At 39.5% G+C, this 15,189-nt stretch overlaps 2 protein-coding genes across 22 annotated transcripts in view; one reads left to right on the top strand and one right to left on the bottom strand.

Annotated features, from left to right (window-relative positions):
• LOC139473379 (calpain-7-like) overlaps positions 1–15,189 on the top strand; it is a 366,786-nt gene that overhangs the window by 109,778 nt on the left and 241,819 nt on the right. The gene's annotated exons all lie outside the window — the stretch shown is intronic.
• The window catches only part of LOC139473360 (tyrosine-protein phosphatase non-receptor type 4-like), a 187,095-nt gene that overhangs the window by 4,695 nt on the left and 167,211 nt on the right, over positions 1–15,189 (bottom strand). For 17 of the 21 annotated variants that reach the window (XR_011653942.1, XR_011653944.1, XR_011653935.1 and 14 more), the window contains 2 exons: positions 2,732–2,834; positions 2,284–2,376 (listed from right to left, as the gene is read on the bottom strand). Coding sequence is in view for 1 of the 21 variants with exons in the window: in XM_071255897.1 (XP_071111998.1) it covers positions 2,728–2,834 (107 nt within the window). In the remaining 20 variants the exon portion in view is untranslated. Of the gene's footprint in view, positions 1–2,283; positions 2,377–2,623; positions 2,835–15,189 lie in introns of those variants that run through there. The other 4 variants (XR_011653932.1, XR_011653936.1, XR_011653939.1 and 1 more) reach the window with 4 other exon arrangements.

The following is a 15,189-nucleotide window of genomic DNA, read 5'->3' as shown; positions in this document are numbered from 1 at the left end:
TATACCATAATGACATTATAGATGGAAATAAATACCTTCTACAGCAATTTAATATCATCTAACAGTTCTGGAATAGCTAAATATGCAAATAAAAGAATCAACATGTTTTTACACTATAGATGACTTACTGTACAATAACTTACATGTCTGAGAAGTGGAAGAAAACAACATTTTAAACGTATCTGCCATGTTGGTCATACTCAAACTCAGATAAAAATTTTGAATACATTTCTGGTGACTTTATTCCTGGAACCACACAAAAAATGACAGCTTCATAACAATTGTAGGTTATTAAAGAAATGTAAAAATAAAGCATCAATGGATTCAAGGATTACATTAAGGTTAAAGTTCATAAGTGTGCAAGTTATTGAAATACACACAACAGAACCTTGTGCAACATTGTCACCATATAATAAATTACATTAGCAGTCTGGGCCTAAAAATGATGGGTCAACTAGCCCGAACAGGATTTTAGTGTTGTCATATTGACTATTATTAATTGGACTTACTACATAGAGCACAATATTACTAGACTTGCGTTTCAAATTTGGGGTCTTTTCAGGAAGAATTGCTCAAGCAAAACATGTTATGTGTTTACAGTATAAAGAATTAGTACATGCATTATAGTATACTTTAAAGTACCAGACAACAGGCTACCGCTTGCTACTTGAATTCCGAAATGAAAAGACGTTGATACTTCATTGTGTTCAGTAGTATACAGTGCAGAGTCTGGTGAGTCCAGTAAAGAGTCAGAATATAATATAGCAGTTGCCTTATTAGTCTATAGCAATTTGTTATCTGCAAATATATTAAAAAATATTGGACATTACTATTTAATTGGATTAGGAATTCCACAGAGATTAGATAAGTACGTAAAACATAATTTTAACAGTATGATTAGAGAATCAAGATGATATTTTTAAGATTAGAAATTGAATTTGTCCCCAGTTTTAAGAGGCTTGGGTAAACCCTGTAGTGACCAGGCTCCATGGTCCAGTGCACAACATTTACAATGTAGGTCTAAACTAAACAGGGGGCCCTAGCACTTGACCTTACATCTTCCACAAACAGCCTGTCAGCTGAAAAGGAACATAGCAGTTTTCTTATAATGTTCAATTCTTCCAATCCAGGTGCAAAGAGTTTTAATATTTATAATATTAATAAAAAAACATATACTTTATGCTGACATCCCTAGCACCGGTTAAAATGATGGTGACTCGCTTGTATTACTTTTCCGATTTCTATTAGATTGGAGACACTTATTTCAGAATATGATGAGCAAACTTGACTCTTGTCAGGTAATATTATCAATACACCAGGTAGGCACCTTGCACAAACAAAACTTGAGAAAGACAGAGACGAGTTCAACAAAAAATACCACAGGCAAGGTAGTGCACATTAGCTCTGTTGTGAGGAAGATACTGATTTTACAACTAAAGTGGACACTTTCTAGCACATTTTACAAACATACATAACCTGAAGATACCGTATTAATTGTGTTACAAAAAAGCATGTGCAGATAGTTGTGGGAACCTTGGTTTGTGTCTCTTACAAACTGATACGAGCAGTCTGTATTCATAATAATCAATAAAAATAGCACATTATAATACTAGAGTATAAGATTATTTAAAAAATTGAACAGTATAACTTTGTTTGTTTGTTGTTTAATGCTGTACTAAGCAATATTTGTGCTTTGACAGCTGCCTGTAAATAATCAAATCTGGACCTGACAATCCAGTAATTGACATCATGAGCATCAATCAATGCAAATGGGATACGATGACATGCATCAACATGGTCTCTGAGCCTGACCCCTCAATCACGTTAGTCGCCACTAATGACAAGGATAGTCGCCTCTTAAAGCAAGCATGGTTTGCTGAAGACCAATTCTGACCCTGATCTTCACTGGTAAATGTGTATAACTAAACATGCTGAAGTAGTGCCCATGATCATGTGGCACTTGCCACCAAGACAATAACAAGAACTACAGTAACAATACTCCCTCTGTTTGGGTACAACACAAATTGTCTAAAACACTGAGAAATAGGCACATTTGCTCTTAGTCCTTATTAAAGTGTGCTGGTACTGTACAGACAAATCTTATTTTGGAATGTATCAGAAATAACAGGAAAATGGCAAGGACAAATGCAGGCCAGTAGACAAAGTGAAAAGAAAAATACACAATATATAAAACACTGCCAAACAGATCACTATTTAAAAACAACACTATGTCATTTTTTGTATGTCCAATGACATTATAATTGGGGATTCAATTATACTTACTAAAACAGGATGTTGCCAGCAGTGTTCACTACGGTTCATGATATGGTATTCTCAGTTCTGTCCATTGCTCATAGGCAGATGTAGTGTCTGCTACTGTCAACAAAAACATTCCAACATTACACCCTACACTAAATTGTATGAGTTAAATGGAGATATATTCATCAAAATAATGGTATTTTGCCTTCAGACATATAGTTATCAGAGGATTACAGTTAGTTAGATGCTGTAGGCCTAGTCATAATCTTAAAATATGACAACACAATTATTCAGGTATAAATGGAAAAATTTGAGTTTGTTGACAGAGGTTGCAAAGAAACAATACAGATGTAGACTGACCAGTGTAATTAACTAACAGTTGGGGAATGTTCATCATGACTTGTTATAAAGTCTATCAATCAGCCTCTCTACTATCAACAAACATTTAGGCCTACAAAACAAACACTTTCACCAGCACTTTGAGAGTACCAGGGTCACGTGATAGTGTTTTGGAGCATTTTCAGTAGTTTGGGACTTCAGAGCTTGTATAAATTTTCTGCCTCCGATGCATACTGCTGAAATGTAAACAAAATACAATTATTGGAGGAAATAAAGAATGTCTGTCTGTAAGTACTAATTACTAGTAATTACTACCAGTTGGACTAGAAGAAACGAGCGATTCTGAAAAGGAACGTGACCCAATCGTTTTTGGATGCAAGTGATTCGCGTCAAAACATGGGCGCTTGATACCAGGCAACAACTCCAATACAATATACGATAGGTAGTACTGTAGGGGATACTGTTTCGGTAAAGCACTCTTTCTTTTAGAATAAGCGGCATTTATGATGCGTGACCTTGCTTGTGCACGTCGACGTTGTTTCTAGGGACGCAAAGAATGGAAGGCTACCTGTAGAAAACACGCACGACATTACGTTCCCATTTGTGGCAATGGTAGGAATATTGAAGAGTATTTATTGTTATGAAAACACCCACGTTTGTTGTGCTCTATTTAGAGAAAAGACACAATTAACTGGCCTAAACTTGGCCTAGGTTAAGTGGAACAAATGACGTGACCTTACACAAAATGGCGGCGGATGATGATGCATGACGAGGTCATGTGACCAGCTGGTGATGTAATTATCATAGACTGGTTCCCGGATCCTCCGCTTGTTGTCGCTGCACTTGTTCCGCTTTCCAATCAAAGTCTGTCGCAGGAACGAACGGGAACCAGTCTATAATTATCAATGGTTACTGTATAATTTTCTTCATGATAATGTAGGTTCTATTTGTAATTCCAGGTGACTGGGAACATACTGGAATGGTGGTTGAAAGGTTTGCATGGCGCATTTCACCATTACGAAGCTACTTCTACATCTAGAAAGCTAGCTGGTTACAGGCTGAAGTTGCTCTGCGGTAATCTATTTATTTTTCTGTTGAGACAGAGCCTGGCTTGCATACCGTCGACGTAGACTCGTTGACCAATGAAAATCATTTTAGACATGCTCCTTTGCCGTTAGCTAGTAGTAGCAGTAAATGTTAGTCTCCAGAGACGTAGGGCACTCGTGAAGAGCAACCTCCTCGTGGTGAGTGCTGGGTAACGCTAATAGCTCTTCCCCCGTGTGGAAACGGGGCAGAATATTTCCACAGCCTCCCATTGCTGGTCGTATGAGGCGACTAAAATGGGCAACCTGTTTGCCGTGGGTTGCGTCCCTGTGTCGGCGGAGGACGGGAGTCTGGTAGTTGAGGGCACTGGTTCCTGGAACTGTGTTCCTTTGCCCAACACACTACTTCGACCCTTACTTCGCCTAGACGGGTGGTAAGATGGGCCCGGTCTTATCAATCGGCTGGTCATGCCAGGCCCTGTGCGTAATATTGTGTATGCACAACTGTGTTGTATTTTGATGTATATTTTGGTCTTGGCCGTGAATAACTTGTGTGAATTCTCCATTTTGGATTGAATAAATTGCCTAGAGTCTTACGCCAGAAGGCGGTGGCTCATGGGCCAATCTGGTGATGTTGACCTCTGTATTCTGTATGTCTCCAGTTTCTTGTCATGGACTGAACCTTCCTGGCACTACATCTGGTAGATAAATATAGCTATTCACGTCATATTTGCTGGAGTATACCATCCCTGTATCCCTGGTGTTTGCATCCTGGATATCCGGTGCAATATAACACTGTCCTTGTTGACACTCGATGGCGGGTGGGGAACAGGGGTGCTGAATCTTTTCCTTTTCAACATGGCTCTCCCACAATCTGGTTCATCTCGTAATGAAAAAAAGAGACGTCTTGAGGAAATTGAAATTTCAGCTGGAAATCGTTCTCAAAATATTGATTCCTGGGCTAAATTCCTGGTGATTGAGGCTACTGATAACCTACCCATCAAATTGAATCCTTTTGCTGTTTTTCTTTCATCATGGCTCAACAACAATCTGGTTCATCTCGAAACGAAAAAAAGAGAAGATTAGAAGAAATCGATATTTCCACTGGAAGTATTGCTCAAAATATTGATACCTGGGCTAGATTCCTGGTGATTGAGGTTGCTGATAACCTTCCCATCAAACTCAATCCTTTTGCTATTTCTAAGGCTGTATCCGGGATTTGCGGTGAAGTCAAGAACGTCACCCGTCTCCGTAGTGGTTCGCTTCTTGTGGAGTGTGCACGGAGACAGCAATCTCTCAATCTTTTATCTATTTCTACATTTGCCAATATTGAGGTTGCTGTGTCTGTGCACAGAACATTAAATTCATGTCGAGGCATTGTTCGTGACAGGGCTCGTTGTCTGTCCGACATGTCTGAAGAAGAAATCGCTACGGAGTTGGAAGACCAGGCTGTTACTGCGGTTAAACGTTTCACGATAAAGAAAGATGGTGTCGTCACAAACACAAATACTTATCTCATGACGTTTGCCTGTACTTCTCTTCCCCAGTCAATTAAAGCTGGTTATTTCCACATCGGAGTGGATGTGTATGTCCCCAATCCACTCCGATGCTACAAGTGCCAACATTTCGGTCATGGTTCCAAATCTTGTCGTAATTCTGTGATATGTCATCGTTGTGGTGACAATCATGAGAGCACTGACTGTAATCATGATTTGAAATGTGCTAACTGTTCTGGCTCACATGTTGCTTCATCTAAATCTTGCCCCGTGTGGCAAATGGAATCTAAAATCATGAAACTAAAATGTGAAAGAAACATCTCCTACGTGGATGCCAAAAAACTCATCAAAGATCAGTCAACAACTCAATCTACTATTTCTTACTCTGCTGCAGTATCCCGCCCAGCAGCAACATCATCCATTTCGTGTCAGACTGACTTGACATGGGTCAAGTCAGAAGAACCTGTTGTTACTGTTCAAATCCATCGACCTATTCCTGCCACTCAATCTAGTTCAGGATCTCAGGCTGAGATTCAACCTGAGAAACATTCTCAAACGACAGAACCAGTTACTCAGTCAAAAAAAGGGAAAAAGAAATTGAATAGAAAACAAGCACCGATCGTCCCTTCACCTTCAGAGGTTCCTTTACAGAACTCATTTGGGCCTCTGGACATGGAGGTTACTCTGTCCTCTCAGGACAGGCGGAGGAGTAGTTCCTCCTCACATTCACGCGAGCGGTCTCCAATTGAGCCACCATGACTCAATTGTCCAACATAATCCAGTGGAATTGCAGAGGACTTAGGCATAATTTTAATGAGATACAATTATTAATACAGGATTTTCAACCGTCAGCATTGTGTCTTCAGGAAACATTCCTGAAAACTACAGATCAGTTCACCTTACGAAAGTACAATGACTATCATTCATTTTCTCCTCCAGGAGATAAAGCAACGGGAGGTTCTACTATCTTGGTGCGACAGGGGATAATACATAGTCCTGTCCCTCTACATACCAATCTTCAAACTGTTGCTGTTCGTCTTACTCTGCACATTGCTTTTACGCTGTGCTCTTTGTATATCCCTCCTTCTTCTGATCTTCGACAGTCTGATCTTCAAAATCTATATGACCAGCTCCCAAAGCCCTGTATCATCATGGGTGATCTGAACGGACACAATCTGCTTTGGGGAAGTGCAAATACAAGTTCTAAAGGAAAAGTCATTGAGGAATTTATTTCTAACAACAACCTGTGTATATTTAATGATGATTCTGCCACATATTTACATCCAGCCACGGGCTCGTATTCTGCCCTCGATCTGTCACTCACAGACTCAAACTTGTATAATGAATTTGCATGGTCAGTCCATGATGACTTCTGCGGGAGTGATCATTTTCCCACTATACTTAAAACTGTTAATCCTACTGATGAGCCACCATCATGTAGGTGGAACTTTGCCAAGGCTAATTGGTCCTTATATGAGGTACTGTGTACTGACAAAATAAAACATGATATTTTCAAGAATATTCCAGATCCGATACAGTTGTTTTCGGATTTACTAAATGACATTGCTGACCAAACCATTCCTAAGTCCTCTGCGAATCCCCATATTCGTAAACCATGGTTTACAAATGACTGCAAACAGGCCAGAAAGTGTAGGAAGAAAGCAGAAAAATATTTTCGCCGACATCCTACAGTCCATAATTTGGATAGAGTTAAAATTACAAATGCCAAGGCACGACATGCTTTTAGACAGCATAAGCGTCAATCTTGGAGGAACTATGTCTCCAAAATAAATTCCCGTACGCCCATGTCCAAGGTGTGGAACATGGTTCAGAAAATAAAAGGCAAAGGCTCAAAATCTTCTGTTCATCATCTTAAGGATGATGACACGTTATTAACAGATAAAACTGACATTGCCAATAAGCTTGGAGAAACGTTGGCAAAACATTCTTCAACATCTAATTATGTCCTGGAGTTTCAAAAAATTAAGAAACAACAGGAGAAGATCAAAGTAAATTTCACTTCTGATAATGGTGAAGACTATAATGAAGTCTTCTCATTACATGAGCTACACACCGCCCTTGGGCAAGCTCATGACACAGCAACGGGAGCTGACAACATACATTATCAGCTTTTGAAACATTTACCTGAATCCTGTCTGGAGACACTTTTAGATATATTTGATCAAATATGGATATCTGGGAATTTTCCTCCTTCATGGCACAATGCCATTGTAGTTCCGATACCAAAGCCTGGCCGGGATCATACTGATCCCTCTAACTATAGACCTATATCCTTAACAAGTTGCGTGTGTAAAACCATGGAGCGAATGGTGAATAATAGATTAATTTGGTATCTGGAAACCAATAATCTAATTACAAATATCCAATGTGGTTTCCGAAAAAATCGAAGTACTATCGACCATCTAGTACGATTAGAATCCTTTGTGAAAAATGCTATTGTAAACAAACAGCATGTCGTGTCAGTCTTTTTCGATCTTGAAAAGGCCTATGATACTACTTGGAAGCACGGCATTCTAAAGGATTTACATGATTTTGGTTTGAGAGGCCGTTTACCTCATTTTATATCACAGTTTTTATCAGACAGGCAATTTCAAGTCCGAGTGGGTTCAACCCTGTCTGACCATTATACTCAGGATCAGGGTGTCCCACAAGGCAGTATTTTGTCTGTAACATTATTTAGTATCAAGATAAACAGTCTGTCAACCGTTTTGAATGATTCAGTTGATGGCTCGTTATTTGTGGACGATTTTAACATTTCTTGTCGCGGGAAAAACATGAACACTATTGAGAGACAACTGCAGTTGTGTCTCAATAAAATCCAGAAATGGTCGCTTGCTAACGGCTTTAAATTTTCTAAAACATAAACTAATTGTATACACTTCTGCAGGAAATATAGACAGCACAAGGACCCTGAACTATTTCTATCTGGCACACCCATAAAGGTAGTTGAGGAGACCAAGTTCTTGGGGCTTATTTTTGACCGCCACCTGACATTCTTGCCACATATAAAATATCTCAAGGCAAAGTGCCTGAAAGCATTAGACTTATTGAAAGTCGTTTCAAACTCTAAGTGGGGAGGAGATCAGACAACCCTTCTCCATTTATACAGATCTTTGATCCGCTCAAAATTAGACTATGGTTCCATCATTTATGGTGGAGCCTGTAAAAGTAACTTACAAAAACTGGACTCAATTCATCACCAGGGCTTAAGGCTCTGTCTTGGAGCTTTCAGGACCTCTCCTGTTGACAGTCTCTATGTGGAGGCTGATGAGCCTTCATTAAAACAACGCTGTTTAAAACTTGCTTTACAATATCTCACAAAATTGAAATCGAATCCGTCCAATCCAGCCTATGATTGCATATTTAACCCTCCCTACGAGGACTTATTCCATACAAAACCGAAGCTGGTTCCTCCACTAGGGATCCGAATAAAACCTCATGTAACAGCAGCAAATATTGACCTTGATTTTGTTGCACCATACCGTTTACTCTCTACACCTCCTTGGCAACTAGTCCACCCCGTTGTAGATCTCACACTTACTAATTTTAAAAAATCAGACACAAATCAATTAGTCTTTCAGCAGGAATATATCCAGTTGAGATCAAAGTACGATTCTCACCGCTCCATTTTCACTGATGGATCCAAGGATGGTGGCAAAGTTGCCAGTGCTACCATCGTTGGATCAAAAACTATTTCTTCCAGATTACCAAACACTTGTTCTATCTTTACTGCTGAGGCCAAGGCTATTCAAACAGCTTTGGAATATATTCAGACACAAAATATCTGTAACAACTTCATCATCCTCTCTGATTCTTTGTCATGTCTACAGGCTTTAAAAAATGTCCACTCAAGTCATCCACTCATTCTTGATATTTTAGAATTACACAATACTCTGGCCACTGGCCAATACGACATCGTCTATTGCTGGTTACCCAGTCATGTTGGAATCACGGGTAACTCTATGGCTGATGCTGCAGCAAAAGCAGCTCTAAACAAATCTGTGACCCCACATCTTCTACCATACAGCGACTACAAACCTTTAATTAGATGCTATATCAAAGACCTTATGCAAAAGAAGTGGGACACCCAAGTAGGTACAAATAAATTACATGCAATAAAACCAACTATCGGTTACACCTACTTGGGTTGTCAGTCCAGATTTGAGGAGGTCATTTTACGACGATGTCGTATTGGCCATAGCAGATACACTCACGAATATTTGTTGAAAGGTGAAGATCCTCCATTTTGTATCCCTTGTGATGACAGAATCACGGTCAAGCATGTCTTGCTTGACTGTGTTGATTTTGCCATCACAAGGGATAAATATTTCAAATCATCATCTCTCAAGGATCTTTTTTATAATATTAATTCTCATTTAGTTATTGGGTTTTTAAAAGAGATAGAATTGTTTCACAAATTTTGATGATATATATTGTATAAAATGAATGACCTTTTAAGAATTAGTAGAACGAAATTATATCTGAGTTTGTTACTGGCCGTATCCTCAAAGGGGGTTGACGTAGTGTAAAATTATTGTCCCCCTGAGAGGATATTGTAAGTCCATGTCATTCAAAGAATATTTCTGGATACTAGTGTTTTAAACGTAGTATATTTGTCTTTTTACTTGTGGCTAACTTTGCAAACAATCGCCAGTTGCTGAGGGTATGATGTAAATCCTGCTGGGGTCCATGCAGGTAGCAAAGGTACTATAAGTCCCCATGGTCCCCAGTATGGTGGTCTGCCTTCAGTTGCTGACGATCTATAGCCCGTTTTTAAATTGTGTCGTTTGTTATAATCTGCTTATTTTATTGTTCTGAAACTAGTTTTACAATTAGAATCTGTGATATTTTGCTAGTTGTTATACTGTCCGTCGACGACAGGTTTTAATATATTATATAAATACATAACTTGCTCAAGTCACGATATGGCTGAAATAGTGCCGATGTGACTTAAAACTTAACTCACTCACTCACTCACTCCAGAGACGTAGAGACCGTCTTTGTACCTACTAGTAGCAGGTCATAGTTGCTAACAACTCAGTGCTAGTAGTGGGTAATATTTCCTGGATCGGGTGCCAGGTCATGTCCAAAACATTTTAGTGTATCAATTGGAAATATTTAGAGAGCAGATATGGTCTCAAATCAGTATGGCGAACCAGAATAACTTACCGTTCTGGTACGCTACATGTGCTTTAAAATCGAGTGCTCTACTTCTGAACACAAGACAGAAGGCATGGATGTAACTTTTAGAACGCGTCCTTGTGATCTGGAAATAATACTCTCGAACAAGAACAGTAATGTTCTACAAACATATTGAGAACGTTTCCATGTGCTATTACGATGTAACATTTTTGGAACACTTGTAAGGCTTTCTAGGCCGATATTCAGAACACTACCGTTTCAGATAATTGCTTCAATGGTACTGAATTTTGCCCGATGTCTTCAAGGAGTAAAAATTCACACAAACTGTTTGGTTGGCATTCTAGAAGTTCGTGAGTAAATAAGAACAAATGCAATGTTATGGATAACAACTTCTGGTTTCTTGCATTTAGCGAAGTTTCGATGTACAGTCTTGCACCGTTATCACGCTGGAGTGACTACAACCAAGTCGTGAGGGGTAAACAGGCAGGGTTGGTATATTGTAAAGCCAGATTAACAGTAACAGTAACAGGTACCACGTGGCACACAGATAATTGGATGAAGCCAAATGTACTGTTAGAATAATAAATAGCATACAGGTTAATGCTAATCTGTTGCATAACCCAAATATATATATAACAAATATTATATCTGGAAAAACACTTTCTTTGTAAAGTACGGATTCTCGTACTTTTGGGGTTTGAGTCTCGTCGAACCCACACTGCCAGAGTGAGGTACCTAATCACCAGCACACAAAGTCAGCGATCTAACCCACTCAGCCACCGAGGCTTCCACAAATGAAAGTCCGACAACTGGTAGTCTAGATCACGTACTTTGTGTACCCCTCTGACAAGTGTGAATTGGCACGGGGTTTGACGTCGACGTGCATGCGTGCGCGCGTGTGGCTGCATTCGTTACAAGCCGATTGAAGACTCGTGCCCCTCTCGAAGGTTTCCCTATGGGCGTGTGAACACGAGAATTAGTTCAAACAAGAACGATAACTCATATTCTACCCGCTTCGAGTAAACATTAAGAAGGCGCTACAGCAGCGCTCGCTGACTTCTGTTGTACAAGTATTGAACCTCTCTGTTATATTTACGAATATATTCTTTTGTACAAAAGTATATTTGGCAAGCCATTCAATTTATTGATTCGAAATTCTCTGCTGTTCATCTTTTATTTGCAAATTATTAATTTTTAAATAGAACGTTAAAATGAGATGAAGAAAACTGACGAAAGACGAAGGTTGTTTTCGGATGTATGTACTTTCAAAAATGAATTTCTCAGACATATCAGTTAAACGTAAATTTAACATTGTATTTAAACGCTTGGAACACATCTTTTAACACTCATTTAATTAATGACTGAATCGGTCCTTTTATTGACAGCGTTTACAAACAGTACACCCATTATATATGCATTATTTACAATAAAGTATGAAGGAATGCCCTATCCACCATGTCTAAGAGATGTATAAAGGTATTTCTAATCACATACCAGCAACACAGTGAGACCATGTTAATATTCAAACCCATTTGGGATTCCCAAGTAACGCTATGCTTGTCGTTAGAGGCGACCTAACGGATGGGATGGTCAGGTACTGTAACTTGGTTGACTGGTGCCATCGCTCCTCGACCGTGTGGCTCGTTGCTTCTAGTACTAATTACTGGTTTACCTGGTGATGTCTCGATCATGTGCGAGCAGCCGTCATATGGGTGGAATAATGCCTAGTGCGGTTTTCAACAACAAACAAGCTTTAATTTCAAAGCTAGTTCAGATTTAAGGTGTTCAGGAAAAAAGGAGAACTAAAATTTCATCAACCAATGTACCTACGTGTACATCCGGGTACAGACTATGTACTAGATATAGCACAGCTAGCTTTAACTGATTAAATTGTGTGGAAGCCACATACTAGTCTCTCACTGGTTAGATAAATCAGAATATATTTACGTCACCTATGTAGGTATACTTTAAAACTTTAAAAGTTTTCATTAACAATTTCTGTCAGTATTTAATGCTGATCTTTTTACGATAGCTTCCTTTTCTTCTACAAATTTCGAAATAATTCGTTGGAATGTTATATACACTCTTCGAAAAAAGAAATATATGTATGTATATTTTACCGGAAAATGTTGGTGACCTGGTATTCGACAAACATTGTCGATTTGCAATGTCTTAAACGGCATTGTTTTCCCACTTGTTCAAAAATGTCATGGAGGAAAACAGTAAAGCAAAATGCACGTGCAAGTTATGGCATTCGTAACTCGTGTTAGTGGCTTTACAAAGGCAAGCATAAGCCATTATTTTGTCATTCAATTGTCAACATATTTCAAGTTCGAAAATGCCGAGACTCAGCGCTGCATATCTTACACCACGAGATCTGACTTGGTCTTCAACCTCACCTTCATCCAATCATTGACCGCCAGAGGTTTCCACAAGACAGCGCTCCACCGCACACAGCTCGTGTCACGGTAGACTACCTGCAGAATGCTAACATCAACGACCTGCCTTGGCCATCAAGATCTCCAGATCTCAACCTAAGCGAACACCTCAACGTCAACGTCAACGTCACGCCACAGACACTCCCACAACTGGCCAACACGGACAGAATTCGTACACTTATCCAGTCAGTGCCGAGGAGATGCAGAGCCGTGATTGCTGCCCGGGGCGGTCACACAAGATACTGAGTTCAGCGCAACCTTGTGACCTTATGTGACATGACAATGAACAGTTTCCAATGCCTTTGTACAACGACAACATGTGACTATCGAGCTCCAAAATGTCACAAAATGAAGGTATGTCACATTGATTTTGTCCGTTTAAAATATATAACCACTACCCTAATTTTGATATTTATAATCCATCTACACGAATCCACCCGTTTATATGCTAATATAGCAAAGATAAACATCATTGTTAAGGCACTCGTTATGAAGTTGATTATCTCTATACATGTATGTCAGTGCTAGCTGGTGTACATTAAATTTATATCCCAGAGCAATGTCCGACAAAGTCATATCTCTAGAAAGTTAATAAAAGCTATCATTTTGGTACACCCACTTAACTCAGCTGAAGTGGCATAGACCTTCGTTTTGTTATTTTTTGATACATGAAAACCATGAAAAATATGAATGACTTGAGCAAATACAGCCAGCTCTTTAGTTACCTGTTCACGTACTAATTCTATTATTTTAGTACAACATATTTTTTTTATGGAAAGTAAGAAATTTCCTTATACTGAATGTAGTAGTTTTGGGAAGCCAAGTAATGGCTCAAATGAACGGATGTCGCAGTCAGGGGTTCCGTTTCCTGAATATAAATAAACGCTCATGTACATTTGAATCTATCATCGAACATGGCCCTAAAAGTAACATCATCAATTAATACGACACAATTCTGTTCTCCGTATACACTGACGTGGGGAACCGACAATCTACAGTTTTCCACATTTTATAAAGATAAGCGCATTCCAACGATGAAGTGAAATACTCGGGATTATATTCATCGAAGTACCTATATCCTGGAGGTCTTCCAGAGGTCTTCACTGAGAGTGGTGGGTGGATTTTGTCATTGACAATGTGAGGCGCAGTTCGGTCAGTCATTATGATACAAACCCATAACATCATGGGCCCACCCCCAAAACGATCACGTTGTACGACGTTGACGTCCATAGGACGTCTCCAAAATCAAATCGATTCCTTCAGTCATGTTGAGAGTAAACCTCGAATCGTCCATCTTCCCTAGGCAAGCGAGTTAACTGACTGTAAAAGTCCAGTTTCCACCCTTGCCGAACTAGGCTGAAATTATGGAGTTGTATTTGGCTGGACTAACGAGTCCATGCATAGTGTAATTAAAACTGCGTAACGTAACCGACACATGGTTTGACGTGTATGTACTTCATATTTTACTTTTTCACAGTTTGTTTGTCTCTGAGATGTTTACTGAGTAGATCTGTTTAATCTCACAGCTTAATTCATCCGTGTTGTTTTCATTGAAATTAGTAGCTTTATTATATACCAGAAGGTATGATCAGAAGAATCACGAGATGCTACTTCAACTTCACTCAAGCTATCTGGAGGAAGACCCAAGACCTAGGATTGGCGGTTCTATACCGAGCAGACGCGCAAGTGAAGAAGTGGATCCTGAGAGCAGATGGTTTGGCCCTTCTCCCACCAGGCATGGCCCAAGACCTGTGTCTGGAAGCCATGAATTCCACCCTGACGTGCCTCGAGGTGTGCAGTTCAACGACTACATGGTAGTAAACTGGGTCGACGATGGTGTCACATTCTGGATACCAGTGTGGAACCATCATGATGGCCCCAGGACCAACAACCATCTGGAAGGGTTCCACTATCGGCTGAACAAGTCTCTTCCTAATCGAACCCCAGCATCTATCGTCTAACTGAAGTCATGAGGGATATGGAAGAAGCAGACATAGCCAAGCTTATCCACATTTACTTCGACGCAGCGCCTCCAAGAATCAAGAGAACCAGCACTGAATGAGAGCGGCGCCTCCTTCGCCAGAAGGAACAACTGCGTCAGGCAGTGAAGACCCCTATCCAATTCCTGGATGCAGCAGGTGACATTCCAACTCTGGCTTGAATGACTGACAGTACATTGACATTGATGTGAAAGTAAATATTACTATATTCATAATGATTGATGGTCATTATATATTATGTATATGGTATGTATTATACTCCTATACTCTTATACTCCTGTAAAACTCCTTTAACTGTGCAATATATAAGCATATAAGTATAAAGCAATAATAAATCAGGAATAAACACTGGTTTGTGTAAATTTTGTTTTCTTTTGTACCAGTTGTCAGACAGTTGTTGACGATATGACTTGTCTATTCGGATTTAAGGGAATATATCACACACCTGATG

The sequence above is a fragment of the Haliotis cracherodii genome, unplaced genomic scaffold (assembly GCF_022045235.1).
Source record: "Haliotis cracherodii isolate W230 unplaced genomic scaffold, xgHalCrac1.p SCAF_28, whole genome shotgun sequence".
NCBI classification, from domain to species: Eukaryota; Metazoa; Mollusca; class Gastropoda; order Lepetellida; family Haliotidae; genus Haliotis; species Haliotis cracherodii.
This window is presented reverse-complemented; position numbering and strand designations above follow the sequence as displayed.